The 15534-nt window shown below is 42.7% G+C and overlaps 1 protein-coding gene across 3 annotated transcripts; it reads right to left on the bottom strand.

Moving 5' to 3' along the window:
* LOC8079424 (ribonuclease J) lies at window positions 7089-15311 on the bottom strand. 3 transcript variants are annotated; one of them, XM_021459813.1, is made up of 17 exons: window positions 15053-15311; window positions 14542-14770; window positions 14072-14195; window positions 12684-12740; window positions 12371-12562; window positions 12211-12288; window positions 11755-11937; window positions 11577-11657; window positions 10478-10543; window positions 10296-10388; window positions 9723-9848; window positions 9529-9642; window positions 9162-9257; window positions 8984-9081; window positions 8398-8813; window positions 7703-8160; window positions 7089-7576 (listed from the first exon to the last, which is right to left on the bottom strand). In XM_021459813.1, the coding sequence occupies exons 1-17, from the start codon at window positions 15183-15185 to the stop codon at window positions 7478-7480; spliced, it is 2643 nt and encodes an 880-aa protein (XP_021315488.1). In that variant the 5' UTR covers window positions 15186-15311; the 3' UTR covers window positions 7089-7477. The 3 variants fall into 3 exon arrangements, with proteins under 3 accessions (XP_021315488.1, XP_002451689.1, XP_021315489.1); XM_002451644.2 differs by having other exon boundaries at window positions 7703-8145; XM_021459814.1 differs by lacking the exon at window positions 15053-15311 and having other exon boundaries at window positions 14086-14195; window positions 14542-14712.

The following is a 15534-nucleotide window of genomic DNA, read 5'->3' as shown; positions in this document are numbered from 1 at the left end:
TTACCAAAAAGGGGGAGATTGAAAGCCCTAGTTTGGTTTTGGATAATTGATGAAACCCTAAGTACTAACCTCTATACTAAGTGTGTCTAGACTTAATAAGGTTGGTACATGCCAAGTGATGGAGCAAGTGATGATCATGGTGATGATGGTGATGACCACAAGATGATCAAGTGCTCAACTTGGAAAAGAAGAAAGAGAAAAACAAACCCTATGGAGATCAAGGCAAAGGTATTGCTTAGGGTTTTGGTTCTAGTGATCAAGACACCATAGAGGGTGTGATCACATTTAGGATAGATAGCCGTACTATAAAGAGGGGAATTCTTTGGCTAAGCGGTTATCAAGTGCCACTAGGTGTCATTGTTCATGTGCATGCATTTAGAACCTAGTGAGCTAACTTAACTCCTTCGAAGAAAATGATTGTGAAAATGCTAACACACGTGCACATGTTGGTTTACACATTGTGGTGTTGGCACACTTTGAGAAGGGAGTTGAAGTTTGAAGGGCAAGCTCGGCGGGATTCGGCGCTTTTCGAGAAAATGAAGTGCATTTTTTCTATTGCGCCGGAGGGAAATTTGGTGAAGTCGCGAGAGTGTTTCTCGCTGAGAAAACACTCACCGGACGCTGGCTTAGAGGCACCGGACGCTATGTCTGAGCGTCCGGTGTGCAGACAGTGCCTGGCCCAGCTAGGGTAAGGCACCGGACGATAGGCAACGGACGCTGGCTTGAGCGTCCGGTGGTGCGCGTCCGGTGTGCGGGCGTTTTGCGACCCTCTCTGCGCATGGGTCCGGTGAGCACCGGACGCTGAGGGTGCGTCCGGTGGCTTGCGTCCGGTGAACCTGCGAGTTTGCGGAACTCTCTGCGCATGAGTCCGGTGTGCACCGGACGCGTCCGGTGCTAACTTGCTCAGCGTCCGGTGCTCTGCAGGTTACCGTTAGGATCTGACACTCGGCTGACGTTCGAGCACCGGACGCAGGTGTTGAGCGTCCGGTGCCCCTTTAAGAGCGTCCGGTGACCCCGTATTTCGCCCAGTGAAAGAGCCAACGGCTCTATTTGTTTGAGGGCTATAAATACGTGTTTGGCCGGCTTGGGGCTCACACTCTTGGCATTCTAACATACTTGACATCCTTGTGAGCCTAAGCAAACTCCTCCCACTCATCGCCTTCATAGATTAAACATCTTTGTGAGATTGGGAGTGATTCCAAGTGTATTTGCTTGAGTGATTGCATCTAGTGGCACTTGGGGATCGATTTGGCTGCGGTTTTCTTGTTACTCTTGGTGGTTGCCGCCACCTAGACGGCTTGGAGCAGCGGAGGAGGATTGGCACGAGTTGGTGATTGTTCGTGGCCATCTCCCGGTGATTGTGAGAGGTTTGTGCCTACCTCGGCGGAGAGCCAAAGGCAACATTAGTGGATTGCTCGTGTCATTGAGCTACCTCACTTGTGGGTAGGTTCTTGTGGTGTCCTAGTGAGGACGAGGTTCGTGCTACACCTCTTAGCCACCGAACCACCAAGTGTTGGTCGACACAACGGGGACGTAGCGTGCCGGCAAGCACGTGAACCTCGGGAGAAAAATCGGTGTCTCAATTGTGTTTGATTGGCATTCTCCCGGTGCTTGGTTGTTTATATTGGTGATTGGTTCATCCCCTACTCGGTGGTATAATTATCTCATCCACTCTTTTACATTCCCGCAAACTAGAGTAGCTTACTTACTTGTATAGAAACTTTAGGTAGCTTTCTAGTGTAAGTAGTGACATAGCTCTTGTGTGCCTAGTGATTATATCAACTAGAATTGTTGGATAGGTGGCTTGCAAACACCCCATTAGAGCTAGAGCAAAAAGGTTCGCTTTGTTATTTACTAACCTCTTGCTCTAGTGAGTTTGTAGAATTTGTAAATAAGCTATTCACCCCCCCTCTAGCCATATTAGGACCTTTCATCCGCGTCCGGTGCCAGCGTCCGGTGCGCACAGTGCACCGGACGCTCTGGTCCAGCATCCGGTGCTACCAACACCAGCGTCCGGTGAGCGAGAAAACTCCCGTGACTTCTCTAAACTTCCCACCGGCGCAATAGAAAATAAGCACTTCATTTTCTCAAAAGCGCTGAATCCCGCCGGGCAAGCTCGGCGGGAGGGAGAGAGGTCCTAAACCCCTCTCTACCCTAGGAACTCTACCTCCTTTGCAAATGTGCCAACACCACCAAGTGTACACCACCATGTGCAAATGTGTTAGCATTTTCACAAACAAATTCCCAAAGGCATTAGCCTCTCAAGTTGCCACGCCACTCGATCCTAACATATATGCAAAGTTAGATTGCTCAAGTGGCACTAGATGACCGATATGCAAACAAGTTTGCCCCTCTTGATAGTACGGCCATCTATCCTAAATCTGGTCATCAACTTCTCTACACACCTATGACCGGTGAAATGGAAATGCCCTAGGTTATACCTTTGCCTTGCGCTTTCCATTCCATCTCCTCCAATGTTGATGCAACACATGCACCAACCAATCACCAAATGATATGATCCACTTTATATCATCACATGACCGTACTGGTTCATCGATCTTGAACTCACTTGCTCTTCACCGTTACCTCGGTCCATCGGCGCCAAGTCTTGCTCAAGCTTCACCATCACACGCGGTTCCTCGCTTCAAAGCCTCTGACTTACCCTTCACTCTTGCAACCGGTCCATCGAGCCAAGCCTCATCTTGTCTTCTCCACCTTGGTCACATGACTCCATGTCATGTCTCATATGCAATGAACTCCTCCATCATCACATAATCACCTATGGACTAATCTCCTGTGTATCTCACATAAACACTATTAGTCCACCTAAGTTGTCAGTCAATTACCAAAACCAAACAAGGACCTTTCATCGCCACCACTCCGAATGGCCCATGGCTCCACCTCCACGCCACGCGATTTCGATTTGGCATCGCCCGAGAAAATTAATTAATCCTCCACAGGGCACGGGCACCCGCGCCTGCATTTATTACTATTCACCGTGCCACTCGCCCACCACTCCACTACCACAAAACGGAATGACATGCGAGATAATAACAAGGCGCGGTCTTCGTTGAACTATCCTTTTCAATCGTCCAGGCCTTCGTCGCGTCTTTGGTTTGTTCAAAACTAGCTAATAAAGCCAGGACTATACCATATCTATACAACAACCACTAGAGGTACTATATATCTTAGCATGCACCCACTACCATATCCAAAAACATGTATGTTAGCTAGTTGTACGACGTGCCCAGCATGTGGAAATGTAGCTAATAACCTAACACCCTTTCAAATATACCAAACTCTCATATATGTGCGCTAGCCTTCACTGACAATGACGAGATTCTCTTCAAGTACAGGACTTGTGCAAAGCATGGAGGGCTCACGTGACGCGACGAGTGCACCGGCATAGGCACAGGCACCGAGGGCAGTGCAAGGGTCTCCAACCACTGTAACGAGCATTCTACTTCGTGTTATTCAGTGCATTGCCACGACGATGTCGCTCGCGCCCTCTGATGGTCATGTCTCCATCGCCCCCTCGTTCAGGTACGGTTTTCTCGTTCGTTGTTTCCCTCGGTGACATGTATATGTTATTGGTTTATTACGTCGTATAGGGTTGATCGGAACAACCAGGGATTCGGAACACCCATTAAAGCCCACATAACAAATAGGCGCGTTTTTCAGCCCATTTTATTACTCTACGTCGTGTAGGGTTGATCGGAACAACCATGCATGCATGGTTTTGGGATTCAAAACACCCATTGAAGCCCACATAACAAGTAGGCACTAAGCCCATTCATTTGTCAGTCCATTTACTAATTGCAAGTTTAATTGGGCTAACAAGAACAATTATTTTTAGGTCAGCCCATGTATAAAAATGTATTGGGAACATAAAATGGTCTTCACCTTCCTTTGTTGCCAAATAAAAACAATCGACTGATTTCAGTTTGTGTATCAGTTGATTTTTTCCAACCATTCAAATCAAGACACGTGTGGAGCTAATATGTACGGCAGCAACAAAAAGAAACGCCAAAAAGTTCAAAACATGTTTCAGACCTGCGACGCGAGAGAACATCTCAAACCGAACCCGTTATCATACTTGGTAAAATGAGCGGGAGAACATCTCAAGCATAAACCCGTTACATATACTAGGTAATAAAGATATAAAAAACCAACAACTGAGGAGCACCTGCCCGCATCGGGGAAAGAGATCGAGAGAGAGAACAAAGAGGCCTGCTCCACCTGGAGGATAGCCCAGCAGCCATTCGTCCATTCCCTCAGGCTACAGACCCGATCAACCACTAAACGGGTTGCACGAGAAGCAAGCCCACGGTGACAAACCAGCCCACAACGACAAAGCGTAGCACACAAAAAGAATCAACTGATAGACAAACAAAATAATTAGTCGACTGATGATTAGAAATGTTGTAAAAAAAAATTTTACATTTCCACGGTCATCCTAACTGATAGACCTGTTGCTTTGTATATAGCTTCCTAGCGGTAGCAGCAGGTGTGCAGTGTGCGTGGGCACTAGGACTCGCAGTTCTGGACGTGGATCTGATGCTAATAAACAGAGTTGCCTCCCCAGATTATTGGTTTTTTCGGACCATCAAGTTTGGAGACACGGTAATTGTTTATTAGTGCTGCTTTTTTTTTGTTATATACCCGTTACGGTCAGTTCAATTATTAATATTAATCTTGATATGTTTGGCCATACAGATTTTGGCGAGGAATCTTTTGTGCAGCAAGTGCAGCCACCAGGGTACTTCTGTTTTACCGTTACGACGCTAAGTCGTGTTCCACCGTGCAGTGTAGCCGCTTAGAAGACGCAATAAGCCAAGGTTTTTTCAGTTTCACGGCGAGTATGCCATCCATCATCGTAGGATGGCTAAGGTTATGCGGAGGATCCACTCAAATGACGTCGCGTCGCAACCGTTACTGTTTGGTCTTCTTTAACGTGGGCGCCATTCTTCTCGCGGTCCTAGGCATTGCAATTTGGTGTAGTTAGAAATTCTCACACCGGCACCCTTTATTACTGTCATAGCCCCACCACGGCCTTGGAGTAAGCTTTTCTTCTTTAGTTTTAAGTACTTACTGAATAACTTTATAGAATAAGCTTGTTTCTCAGTTTCTAAATAAAAATCATTTTCTAAAAAAATTTGTGACAGTTATTAAACTTTAAATTTTGACTTAAGATAACTATAAGAATTAATTCTTTCAATGAAAGAAAGATCAATGTGTGTGTATATATATATATTATAATAACATTACTATTGTGCAAATGCAGTCTCACGCCTATTGCACTCATAGTGCAAATCTACGTTTCGGTGCTAGAAGTGATTGGACAGTTGGTAGCTACGTTTTCTGGGGGGCTACCCAGTGCCGGATCTGAAATTAACTTTCCTGCTGTTGGCGTTCAAAAAATGGGTATGTGATCTTTTTAAAAGTCGCTATTATGTATAGAAAATGATTTCTTTCTGTTTTTAACATATACTCCCTCTGTCCCAGTAAAAGTGTCGTTGAAGCACTCGGTGCGCCTACCAAGACTGAAGGAAAATGACCATATTGCCCTAGCATGTTCTTCTCTCTCCAGTCTCCACTCCTCGGTTCTCATCCAGACTGGAGGGGACAACGCAGACCGGCGCCGGGAAGAGAGGCTCCGACTCCAAGGGAAACAATAAAAGTTGTAGGCACGCAGCCTTTTTTTAGGCCTCAGGCTCTAAAACGACGTTTTCTTTGGGACAACGCCCAAACGCTACGACGATATTTTTATTGGGACAGAGGGAGTATATATCTATGTTTAATGCTACAGGTTGTGTCCATATGGACACTGGGCACCGCGTGTGCCTCTCTCGGAGTAGTACACATGTTTATTAAAAAAAAACTTTTGATGGCTCCATATTGATCAAAGACGCCACCTATTGTGCTGATTTACTGGCGACAGACATCTTTGCTATAACATCGTCTTCATTGACTACCTGTTTAACAGTGTCCCGCCTTCGTCGTCGTCGACAGGAGTAGGTGATTGATCTGTTATGGATTAGGGATAGATCTTCTAGAACTAATTGATCTGTTATTGAAAAATATTGGAACAACAGCAGGCAACCAAGAACTGCTCATCCTTGGTGACCCACTTCTCATGATATAGATTCTACAAAAGTAGAATTGTAGTAAGAATTCTGAACACAATTATATGTAGTTGGGGTATAGTAAGACAAGACAGAATTCTAAAAAAGACTTCTTTGTTTCTTTTTCCCTTTTCTTAGAATGCTAATTTGTAGATAAAAAATTGTGATAACAATGGCATCGAACAGTATATAACATTGCAAGAAGAGCAGAATGTACTCGGTACCAAAAGTATATCAACATGATGCAAGGATGTTTTCAAGAAGAGCAGAATGTACTCGGTACCAAAAAGTAGTGGGGAAGGCAGGTGGCTGCGACGGTCGGGACGGAGTGGGGAAGGCGGCCACATGGCTGCGGCAGGCGGACGCTGCGGTGGAGGCCGCTGGCCCGCCGCGATGGTCTTGACCGAGCGGGGAAGGCGGACAGCATGGTGGAGCGTCCGCGCCGGACAGATGTCGCGTTCGAGGCAGGCGGCGCGGTGGAGCAACGATGTCGCAGTTGGGGCGGGCAGTGCAGTCGTGGCCGCTGCGGTCGGGAAAGCGAGAGATTTTCAGAAACACGCTAAAGAGCTGAGTTGGGGAAAGCCGCTGCAGTTACCTGAGCTGCCGATCCACAGCCCGTAGGCCCAGCAAAGAGGCGTCCCAACGGACGTCCTGACACCAGCATTACCGAACTTCGGTTTCTTGTGAACAGAAACAGTTTGTGCTTGGTGCCCCGGACTGCAAAAGCATCAGGGGCTGATTGGTTGCCCCAACAGGATGGTGTAAAGGCACATTCGGCTCCATTTGATACACTCGGCCCGTGTTTGGTTTCGGCCCGTGTTTGGTTGCTCGTCTTGTATGATTTGCCTGTATTCTTTTCTTCCTTTCCACCCCTCCATCCCGGCTCCCCCCGTCTCCTCGAGGCGAGCTTCGCTCGCGAGCCGGGACCGCGCGGCATTGGAACCCTGGGCGCGCGCGGGGGAAGGCACTTGAACACTCCTTGGTACATCTCATGCACCAGTCAGAAAAAGTACACGTACATGCCGTTTGTACACTGAACCAATCAACGGTGTGGCTCATACAGCTCAATAGTAACCCCCACCTCCTGCAAGTCAGGTTGTTCTACACAACAGGTTGTCATATACATCAGCTACCCAACTCCTGGAGTTCACGGGCCCTGAAGCCCCACTTCCCAGCCAGTCAAGCCATCTCGATCTCGTGCTACCGTCTATCTTACTCAAAAAAGGAATCCGATCCCAATGGATCACCAGATGTTGTGGACATTTCATCTTAACATTACTCGACTAGATTCACTGGGCTCTGCTACAACATATCAATGTTCTAAATCTCTACCACTAAACTACAGCCTTTTTCTACCCTTTTGTTGCCATTTCCCCTTGCTGCGATAGAATCCTATCCATGGCCGAGAAATACGGCCACGTCTTCATGCTTTCCATGTCCTTCTTGCTTTCCTGCCAACGACAGAGGATTGCTACTGTCAGATATTACATTGCAATCTGAAATACATGACAGCTATCTTGCTTCATTCTACAGACCGAATATTGTAGGACTCAGACGAAACTGAATTTATAACTAACCTCATATTTCTGAACTAACGATGTCCATAGAGATTTGCACTGTGCCGGCGTACGACTTATTCCTTGGTTCAACATGGTATCAGAAATCTCCTCCCACAGAACCATTCTTCCTTTCACGCTCTGAAATTTCTCATTCATTTCGCCACGCATCTGTATTAAGCTCTTGATTTCCTCAGGTTTCCACTTGTTCTTTTTTGAAGACTTAACTGGAGCAGGAGCTGACTGGATTGATGAGTCCTTACCCATTATGCCAATCTTGCTGAGATTTTGTTTGTTCCCCCCATTGACAATTCGTGCAATTTTAACAGCTGTAGGGGATTTGAATGACTCCCAAAAGTGCTCCAATGTTTTAGGCTGATGTAAATCTGAAGAGAAGAATGCTTCACCATTGGAGCTTGTGGTTGCATCATCAGGTGTTGTTCTCACTGCCTTAGGAGGGGTTTCTGTGTGACAAAGCACTGACAAGGTCAACACATCATACAGTATCAGACAATGAAAAGCATAGAACAAAGCACAACCATATGAATTAATGAAAAACATACAAGTCAATACAAAATTAGACACTTTGTGACAGTCTGAGTGTAGGACTATACCTGCTCTGCAGACCAGTCTAAAGTTTCAAGACATGCTATCCACCTTATTCAAAGATACTACAGAATTAGAGTAATTCATAAGATACAATTTGTTAAGAGTACCTTCAGCATCCACCTCTGGGTTGTCTGGGTGTGTTTTATAACTGCCTTCAAGACTCGTAGCTGGACTCCTGCTCAAATGGCTAGTAGTTGAGGAAGGTCCAAAATTTCCAGATGATTTAGCATCGAGGTGTTCTGGGAAACCTGCCGTGGTATTCTCCGTAGCAACCGCAATGACGTCAGGCCTCTTTCCACTATACTTCCGCACCATTTTCCTTAAGATTTCAGCTACCATCCTCTCCATGTGACTAAGTGGACAATTCACAGGACAGCTTGACAATGCAGCATGAGCTGCTTTGTAGAGTGCGTCCAACAATCTTCCATTATCAAGCCATAGACATCTTGTAGTAATCTTAAATTTTCCTTTCAAACCTGATTGCGCTAAACCATGTTCCTTCTGAGGTCGGAAGATCTCCATGCTGCAAAGGAATAACATGTAAAATGTTCAGGTGCACCAAATAACACGATATATGGTTTTACCATTTTGACTATTACAAAGCTCGACATAAATCACTCTCATTTCACATGAGAAGAGAAATTTTTGCTGAAGATAAACCTAGAAATACTCCAAAACTGTACAAGAAACTACCTGACAAAAATAATGCCATCAGATGCAATTCTTAGTCTCTCATCAATGCAGAGATCAGTGGATGTACCAAAAGCCTTGTCCCCATCACTATACATGAGCTGTAATATCATTATACCATGTTAGACATCATAGCTATTAAAGACAGAAAAAAAATGAAAGTATAGAATAAATGGTTCACCTGAAGATCCTCCTTCCCTAATGAAACAAATCCATTGGACAAAACTCTTCTGCTTCTTAGATGTGACACACCAAGCATCTCTCCATTTTTTATTACCTGCAATTATAGTAGCAATCTAAGAACCCAACCAATGCTAACAAATATGAGCTTTGTTGTATTATGGCAATGCAAATAATACTTGGAATTTGGAGAAAAAAATACAGACCAAACAAGTTTCTTGTGTGAATACTCACTGCTACTATAGCAGAAAGGCCCTACATTTCTTACTATTTGTTGAAATTCAATAGCCACTGCAAACTAAGAACCATGCATATATTCTCTCTCTTGGCATACAAATCCAGAGCGCCAAGTTACTGAGATTACTTACAGTTGTGTGCCTTATGCCAGTTGATCTTCCAAGCAATTCATGTTCTTTGAGAAATAGGAGTTCTCCATGAACAGGCAAGAAATGTTGTGGTTTAACAATCCGAAGGACTTCCTCCTGCAAACAATAAATCAAAGGCCTGTCATCATCTTAAGTCAACATCACAACACCATAAAACAAAGAAAACAAAAATTTACCAGCTCCTCTCGGTAGGCATGCCCAGAGGTATGCAGGCCAGAATCTTTACCCATGATAATTTTTGGGCCAAGATCAGTGAGACGATTCATCATCTTCATTACCCGCGTCTCGTTTCCAGGAATAACCTGAAAAAAAATATATGCAGGACAATAAATTGCAATGCTAACTTCCAAAAGAAAAGTTTTTTTTTCCATAAGGCGGCATTCACATTCAGGAATGATTATAAAGATTAAGGAAAAAAAGACAGAATTATTTCCAGATGTTTTTTTTTTCACTAGCATGTTCAGTATCATACATAAAGGGTACTTGCAATGTTTTCCACTTCTAGTACATTTGGTGTCATTTTAGGTATTATCTTGACTAAAAGAAAATAATATGTACAAGCCTTCAAATATGAAAATAATTTTCTTCATAATATAAGCAAGTCCAGTTCAATACAGCTGCAAGCATTAAGAGAACCCACTTATGTGAATACATAACCATTAACCAATATAAAACACACCTCCCATGTGACTATTCTCAAATATTGTGAAAGCTATCAAGAAAATAAAGTGAAGGATAGATAGGAATACCTTAGCTGAATAAAGAAGGACATCCTCTTTTGATAGTTTAAGAGCATGACTTCCCCCATAAGATGCAAGATTCAGAGCTGCACGTGGCTCTCCCTGGCAAAGTTGAATACAGAGGTGCAAGAGGTTTAAGGTGGCTGATGAGAGCATTTGAAAAAATTAGGCCTATAGCATGTATGTCTTACTTGTGAACCCGTAGTGACAACCAGAAGATCTTTAGGGGCATACGCATCCATGTCCTCTGCCTTGACCTGCAGGATGTTTCAACTATGCAATTAGGAAGACTACATTCTGTAACATCATACGTAATATCAAAAGATTGCACCGATAGAAAAATCATGTAGCATATCTCTGTGTTGACGTCAATTTAAGATAAACTATCGTAATATCAAAATAACTCAACCATCAAGTCAGACTATTACTCATAATCATTTAACACACCTAAGCATTTGTACACAACAACTGATATTGCAATTGTTTCATTATATGTTTACATTAAACGAACTCAAATCCTCCGAGCAGAAACCCATAGATGGTGCCTGCTAGTAGCAGGATATTTAAACAAAAAATGCTTGCATACATTTTTGCCAGGACATCGAAGTATCTGCTGGCCATTAACTAAGGAAACACTGAATCGCTGACGAATGTTAAGGCAAATATTCCCTCCATCCCAAATTATAAATCATTCCACGAATATTGGAGAGTCAAAGCATACCAAGTTTGACCAAATTTATATGATAAGATAATAACATTTATGATACCAACTAAGTATCATTAGGTTCTTTATTAGTTATATTTTCATAGTATATCTACATGATATCATAAATCTTTGTAATTTTTTCTATAACTTTTGTCCGGCAGACTCTACAAGCTGTCCGACTTGATGCAGCTAGCATTCAACTATTTGAATGTGATGGGTTAAAAGATCTGCATACCCAACGGTAGCAAAACTACTTTTCCACCAGTATTAAATCACCAACTGAAGCAAATAGCACTCAAACACCTTCAGTGAACTCCGATGAGTTCTGTATATATTTTCCTTTAGGTATATATCATGTGTGAGGTAAAGTGGATAGCTGAAGCTAATAAAACTATAGATTATAAAAGGATGCAGAAACAAATTATTCTCACAAAGAATGCCAGCATATGTTGATACTAGCATATCAATTGCATGTATCACAAAAGGGAGAAAAAAATTCCATTAAAAATATTGCATCATTTGCAACAACACAGTAGCAATAAACACAAAAAACATTTAACTAATCTATTCAAGTTGCTGCATACCAAGGTTGATGGATCCATTGGTGCCTTTCCATCCTTGAAAGCAGCTTCAAGGTATGTCCTGAGTGACATTCCAACAAACACCTGTTCTAGCCCACCGAAACTACAAACTAGTTAAAACATCATCGAAATTGAACATAGTAAAGTAACACTCTGCCGAATTAAAATTTCAAAAGATTACCATTTTTCGACCAGTTAAATCTGCAGCAGCTTTGATGCTCCCAATTCGATGTATGTTTGAGGCAAATTGTGTCGTAATTACTCTTCCTTTTGCTTCCGAAATATGTCGCAACAATGAACCAGCAACAACAGATTCACTGATTGATCTTCCAGGGGATAGAACATTTGTTGAGTCACTCATCATCTTGTATTGAAGGTAGGAAAAAGAGGGAAAAGAAAGAAGCAACGTCAGGAACATATCAACAAAGAGCTGCTCATATTAGTATAGGTCAGACCTAGGTGAACACTTCATTAGTCTATTGATATTGCACAACTATCCTAATCTTTTAATATGTTCATACTTCATAGCTGCATGAGTGCATCTTTGAAGCCAGACAACATGTGCGCAACCAAAGTCAATGACCTTCATTCTAGAAACAAAAGTAATCCATATGCACAAGATATTGGATTGACTTACAAGAGTAACACCTTCTTTGGAGAGCTCCTCCAATGCTTGTCGGTCAAAAATTTTTCCATCCACTGGTGATTCATCAATCTACAAGAGAAAATAATAAAGTTATACAAACTATTAAAAAGTACATAAAATCTAGTATACACTTATTGCTGATCTAACTTACTTTCCAGTCACCAGTATGGAAAATTATGCCATCACCACAGCGAAGCACTAAGCCACAACAGTCAGGAATTGAATGAGTTACACGGATGGGTTCGACTTCAAAAGGTCCAGCTTGAAATCTCTTTTTAATTCTTAAAACCTTAAGCCTGGATGAGAGGAAGATCCCAAACTCCTTCAAACGCTTCTTTATTAGCTGTCCAATTAACAATAATGCATTTCAAAATTCTGAAGATCTAATTCTTTTTAATGCAGGTCGTTCAACAGTGCAAAATGGCAATGATGTGACTAGCAATCGAAACAATTTTCAGTGTTACCTCCATGGTGAAAGATGATGCAAAAATCGGTGTTGTTGAATCGAGTGCTGGAATGACCTATTAACAGTAAAAATGTTTGAAGGGAAATAAGAGCTTATGGTAATTCCAAATACAGATAGAAATTCAATGCAATAGATTATAAAGATCTGCATAACATCCAGATATCACATTCTCCGCAAAAATAAATATCCAGATACCATGTCAAGTACTTCCATATTGAGACAGGAATTATAGAAACATCAGCGGACAGATGAAAAAGACCTTGCCACACAGGTTGAGAAAACCCCCAAACCCTGCCCCACCCATACACAGCAGCACCGTAGCACATGTGAGAATGACCACAACCCGGGCTGGGTCTTAGACCTGTGCTTTGGTGGGGTACAGACAATGGGATTTTTTTTAACCTCAGCCTGAAATTCACTCCCACAGGAGTCGAACCCAGGACCTGAGGAGTGCTACTAGAGCCACATAACCAATCCAGCTTTAATAGGACAAGCCCTGACCAAAGTGACCTAAACAACATCACACTGATGGTGCACTGCATTGATGGTGAATTTTGTTGGATTCAACTGACATTGATCTGATTCTGAGTTTCTTAGCCCATGCTAATAGGGGAAAATGTAGTCCGCTGCTGGGAATAATGGATTATTCACTGCCACATCATGCGATATCATAAATGACTCAGCTGGCAACTTTATAATGTTGATGGTTGATGACAAACAAAGCGGAAATCTAGACTACCTAGCATTGTACTAAAGCAAGAATTTGGATATTTCCAACTACCTTTGTTCAAAATCTATTCATATAGGATATTAGCACAATATCTAATAATCACATTTGGCCTCTTTTTCTACTTGTATATTAGTAGAACTTCTGTAACCTATAATAGCATGAGAGCATTTTTTTTATTACAAATATAATAGTATTACTAATTTACTACTATGTATAAACTACAATTTTTGTGTAGACACCGGTCCACATTTTTTTTCGTAGAGAACATTTAAGGAATAAAGAGAGAATTTTACAGTAGCTCATGTTCTAGATTAGTATCAGCATAAAATGATCTGGACCACTACATATCATGAATTATGTACTACAACATTTCAAACCCAAAAAAAAAGAATATACATCCAATGTTTCTGTAAATTACACTAAAATTCAACAAAGCGACAAGCAGGTACCAAATTAACTAGCCTGTACACAACATCTAACTTTCAAACAAGTATCACAAATTCTCCTTTCCGCTGTTTAGACTGTACAAGGAGCTGTGACTCAACAAAGGGTTGTTGGTTTGCATGTGACTAAAGTAGTAAAGTGTGTAGCAGATCATAGCCAAGCAAACATGACGAATTGGAATGGTTTACTCGAGAAGCAGGAGAATTATTTACCCAAGGCAACGCACCGATGTGATCTTCGTGGCCGTGTGTGATGATAACTGCTTCAATTTTGTGGCTCCATTTCTTGATGAACGTGGTGTCTGGGATAATCTTTTGCACACCAAACTCATCATAACTGACACGTTTTTAAACATACTCCAATTCAGTGAAAATTCAGCACTCGTGCTAAGGAAAATTTATACAGAATACATCTATAATTTGCAGAAAATGCTGAGTCCTTATGTGACAGAGCACAGAACTGCAGAAAAATGTTAATTGCTAATTACTTATCCAGCAGCATGATGATACAATAGAAATGATTACTTATCGAATTTGTTGATAATTTTTTCACACATGCAGGCTTCAGGAAGGAAAAAAAACTTAAGCTGTTACACACACATAACTATATGAGAAAGGCATTAAAAATAGTGGGAGCTGAACTGCACTGTAAGCAGTAGAAAGATGTTGTCTCGATTACTTACTCTGGGAACATAACCCCAGCATCAATCAAGATATATCGGTCATAATTCCCCACAAGCATGCAATTCATGCCGATTTCCCCAAGACCGCCAATAGGGAGCACTCGCAGAGGTGGACCATCGACCCCTTCATAGAACTGCTCCATCTTTCGCTTGACCGAATCTTCCAAGCTCTTGGTGGCACCCTCAGTTTTCCTCAGCCTTCTTCGGGGTGTTCTAGATTCCTGGGGCCCTGCACACATAAGGAGAGAGTTCCCTTGTCCTGTGAATATCTATGAGCACAATAAATTATGCATTTGCATATCACATAGGCAACACTTGAATCCCTATATCACATTATACAACAAAAATATCCTGTTGAAGAGATGGAAATATCCTGTTGGAGAAATGGAACCGAGATGCTTTGCAAAGTAAAATGGTGGCTTTAAAAGGCAGTTACGCGTCGACACAACATTTAACTGAATCCTAATTAGCCTTTTGAAAATGAACAGGTACTGGCAGCAGCCATGCGTACCTTTCCCTGAGGAGGACGGGGTGGCGACGGCGCAGCACGAGATGGAAACGGCGACGGATGAGGAGGCGGAGGCAGCGCGGCGGCGGGCGATGCCGCAGGGGCAGAGAGACGAGAGTGAGGCGAGCGCCACCATGGTGGCGGCGGCGGCGGCGGGACGCTCGAGTCGCTCGCTCGGGCCCGTCCGTCCAACGCCCAGGATAAGGAAGGCGGTGGCAGTGCCTGTAATTTTCACGAAAACAAATCGAAGGGCTGGCGGAGCGGAACTGTGCGAGGCTGGACGACAGGAGCCTTGTCGTTCGAGATTTGGATTGGGCCCAAAATATCTCTTATCACTTTTCTACAAGATTTTTCTTTTTGAATCTACGCTAATGTATGTGCAGTACTAAGAAAAGCTTAGGCCACTTATGAATATATACATATATATATATGTTTAATTTTCTCTATGCCATTTCCTATATTTTACCTCATTCGTTTGTATATAT

This window comes from Sorghum bicolor, chromosome 4, assembly GCF_000003195.3.
Source record: "Sorghum bicolor cultivar BTx623 chromosome 4, Sorghum_bicolor_NCBIv3, whole genome shotgun sequence".
Classification (NCBI taxonomy): Eukaryota; Viridiplantae; Streptophyta; class Magnoliopsida; order Poales; family Poaceae; genus Sorghum; species Sorghum bicolor.
Note: the sequence above shows the minus strand (reverse complement) of the source record. Positions and strands in the feature narration are given on the sequence as shown.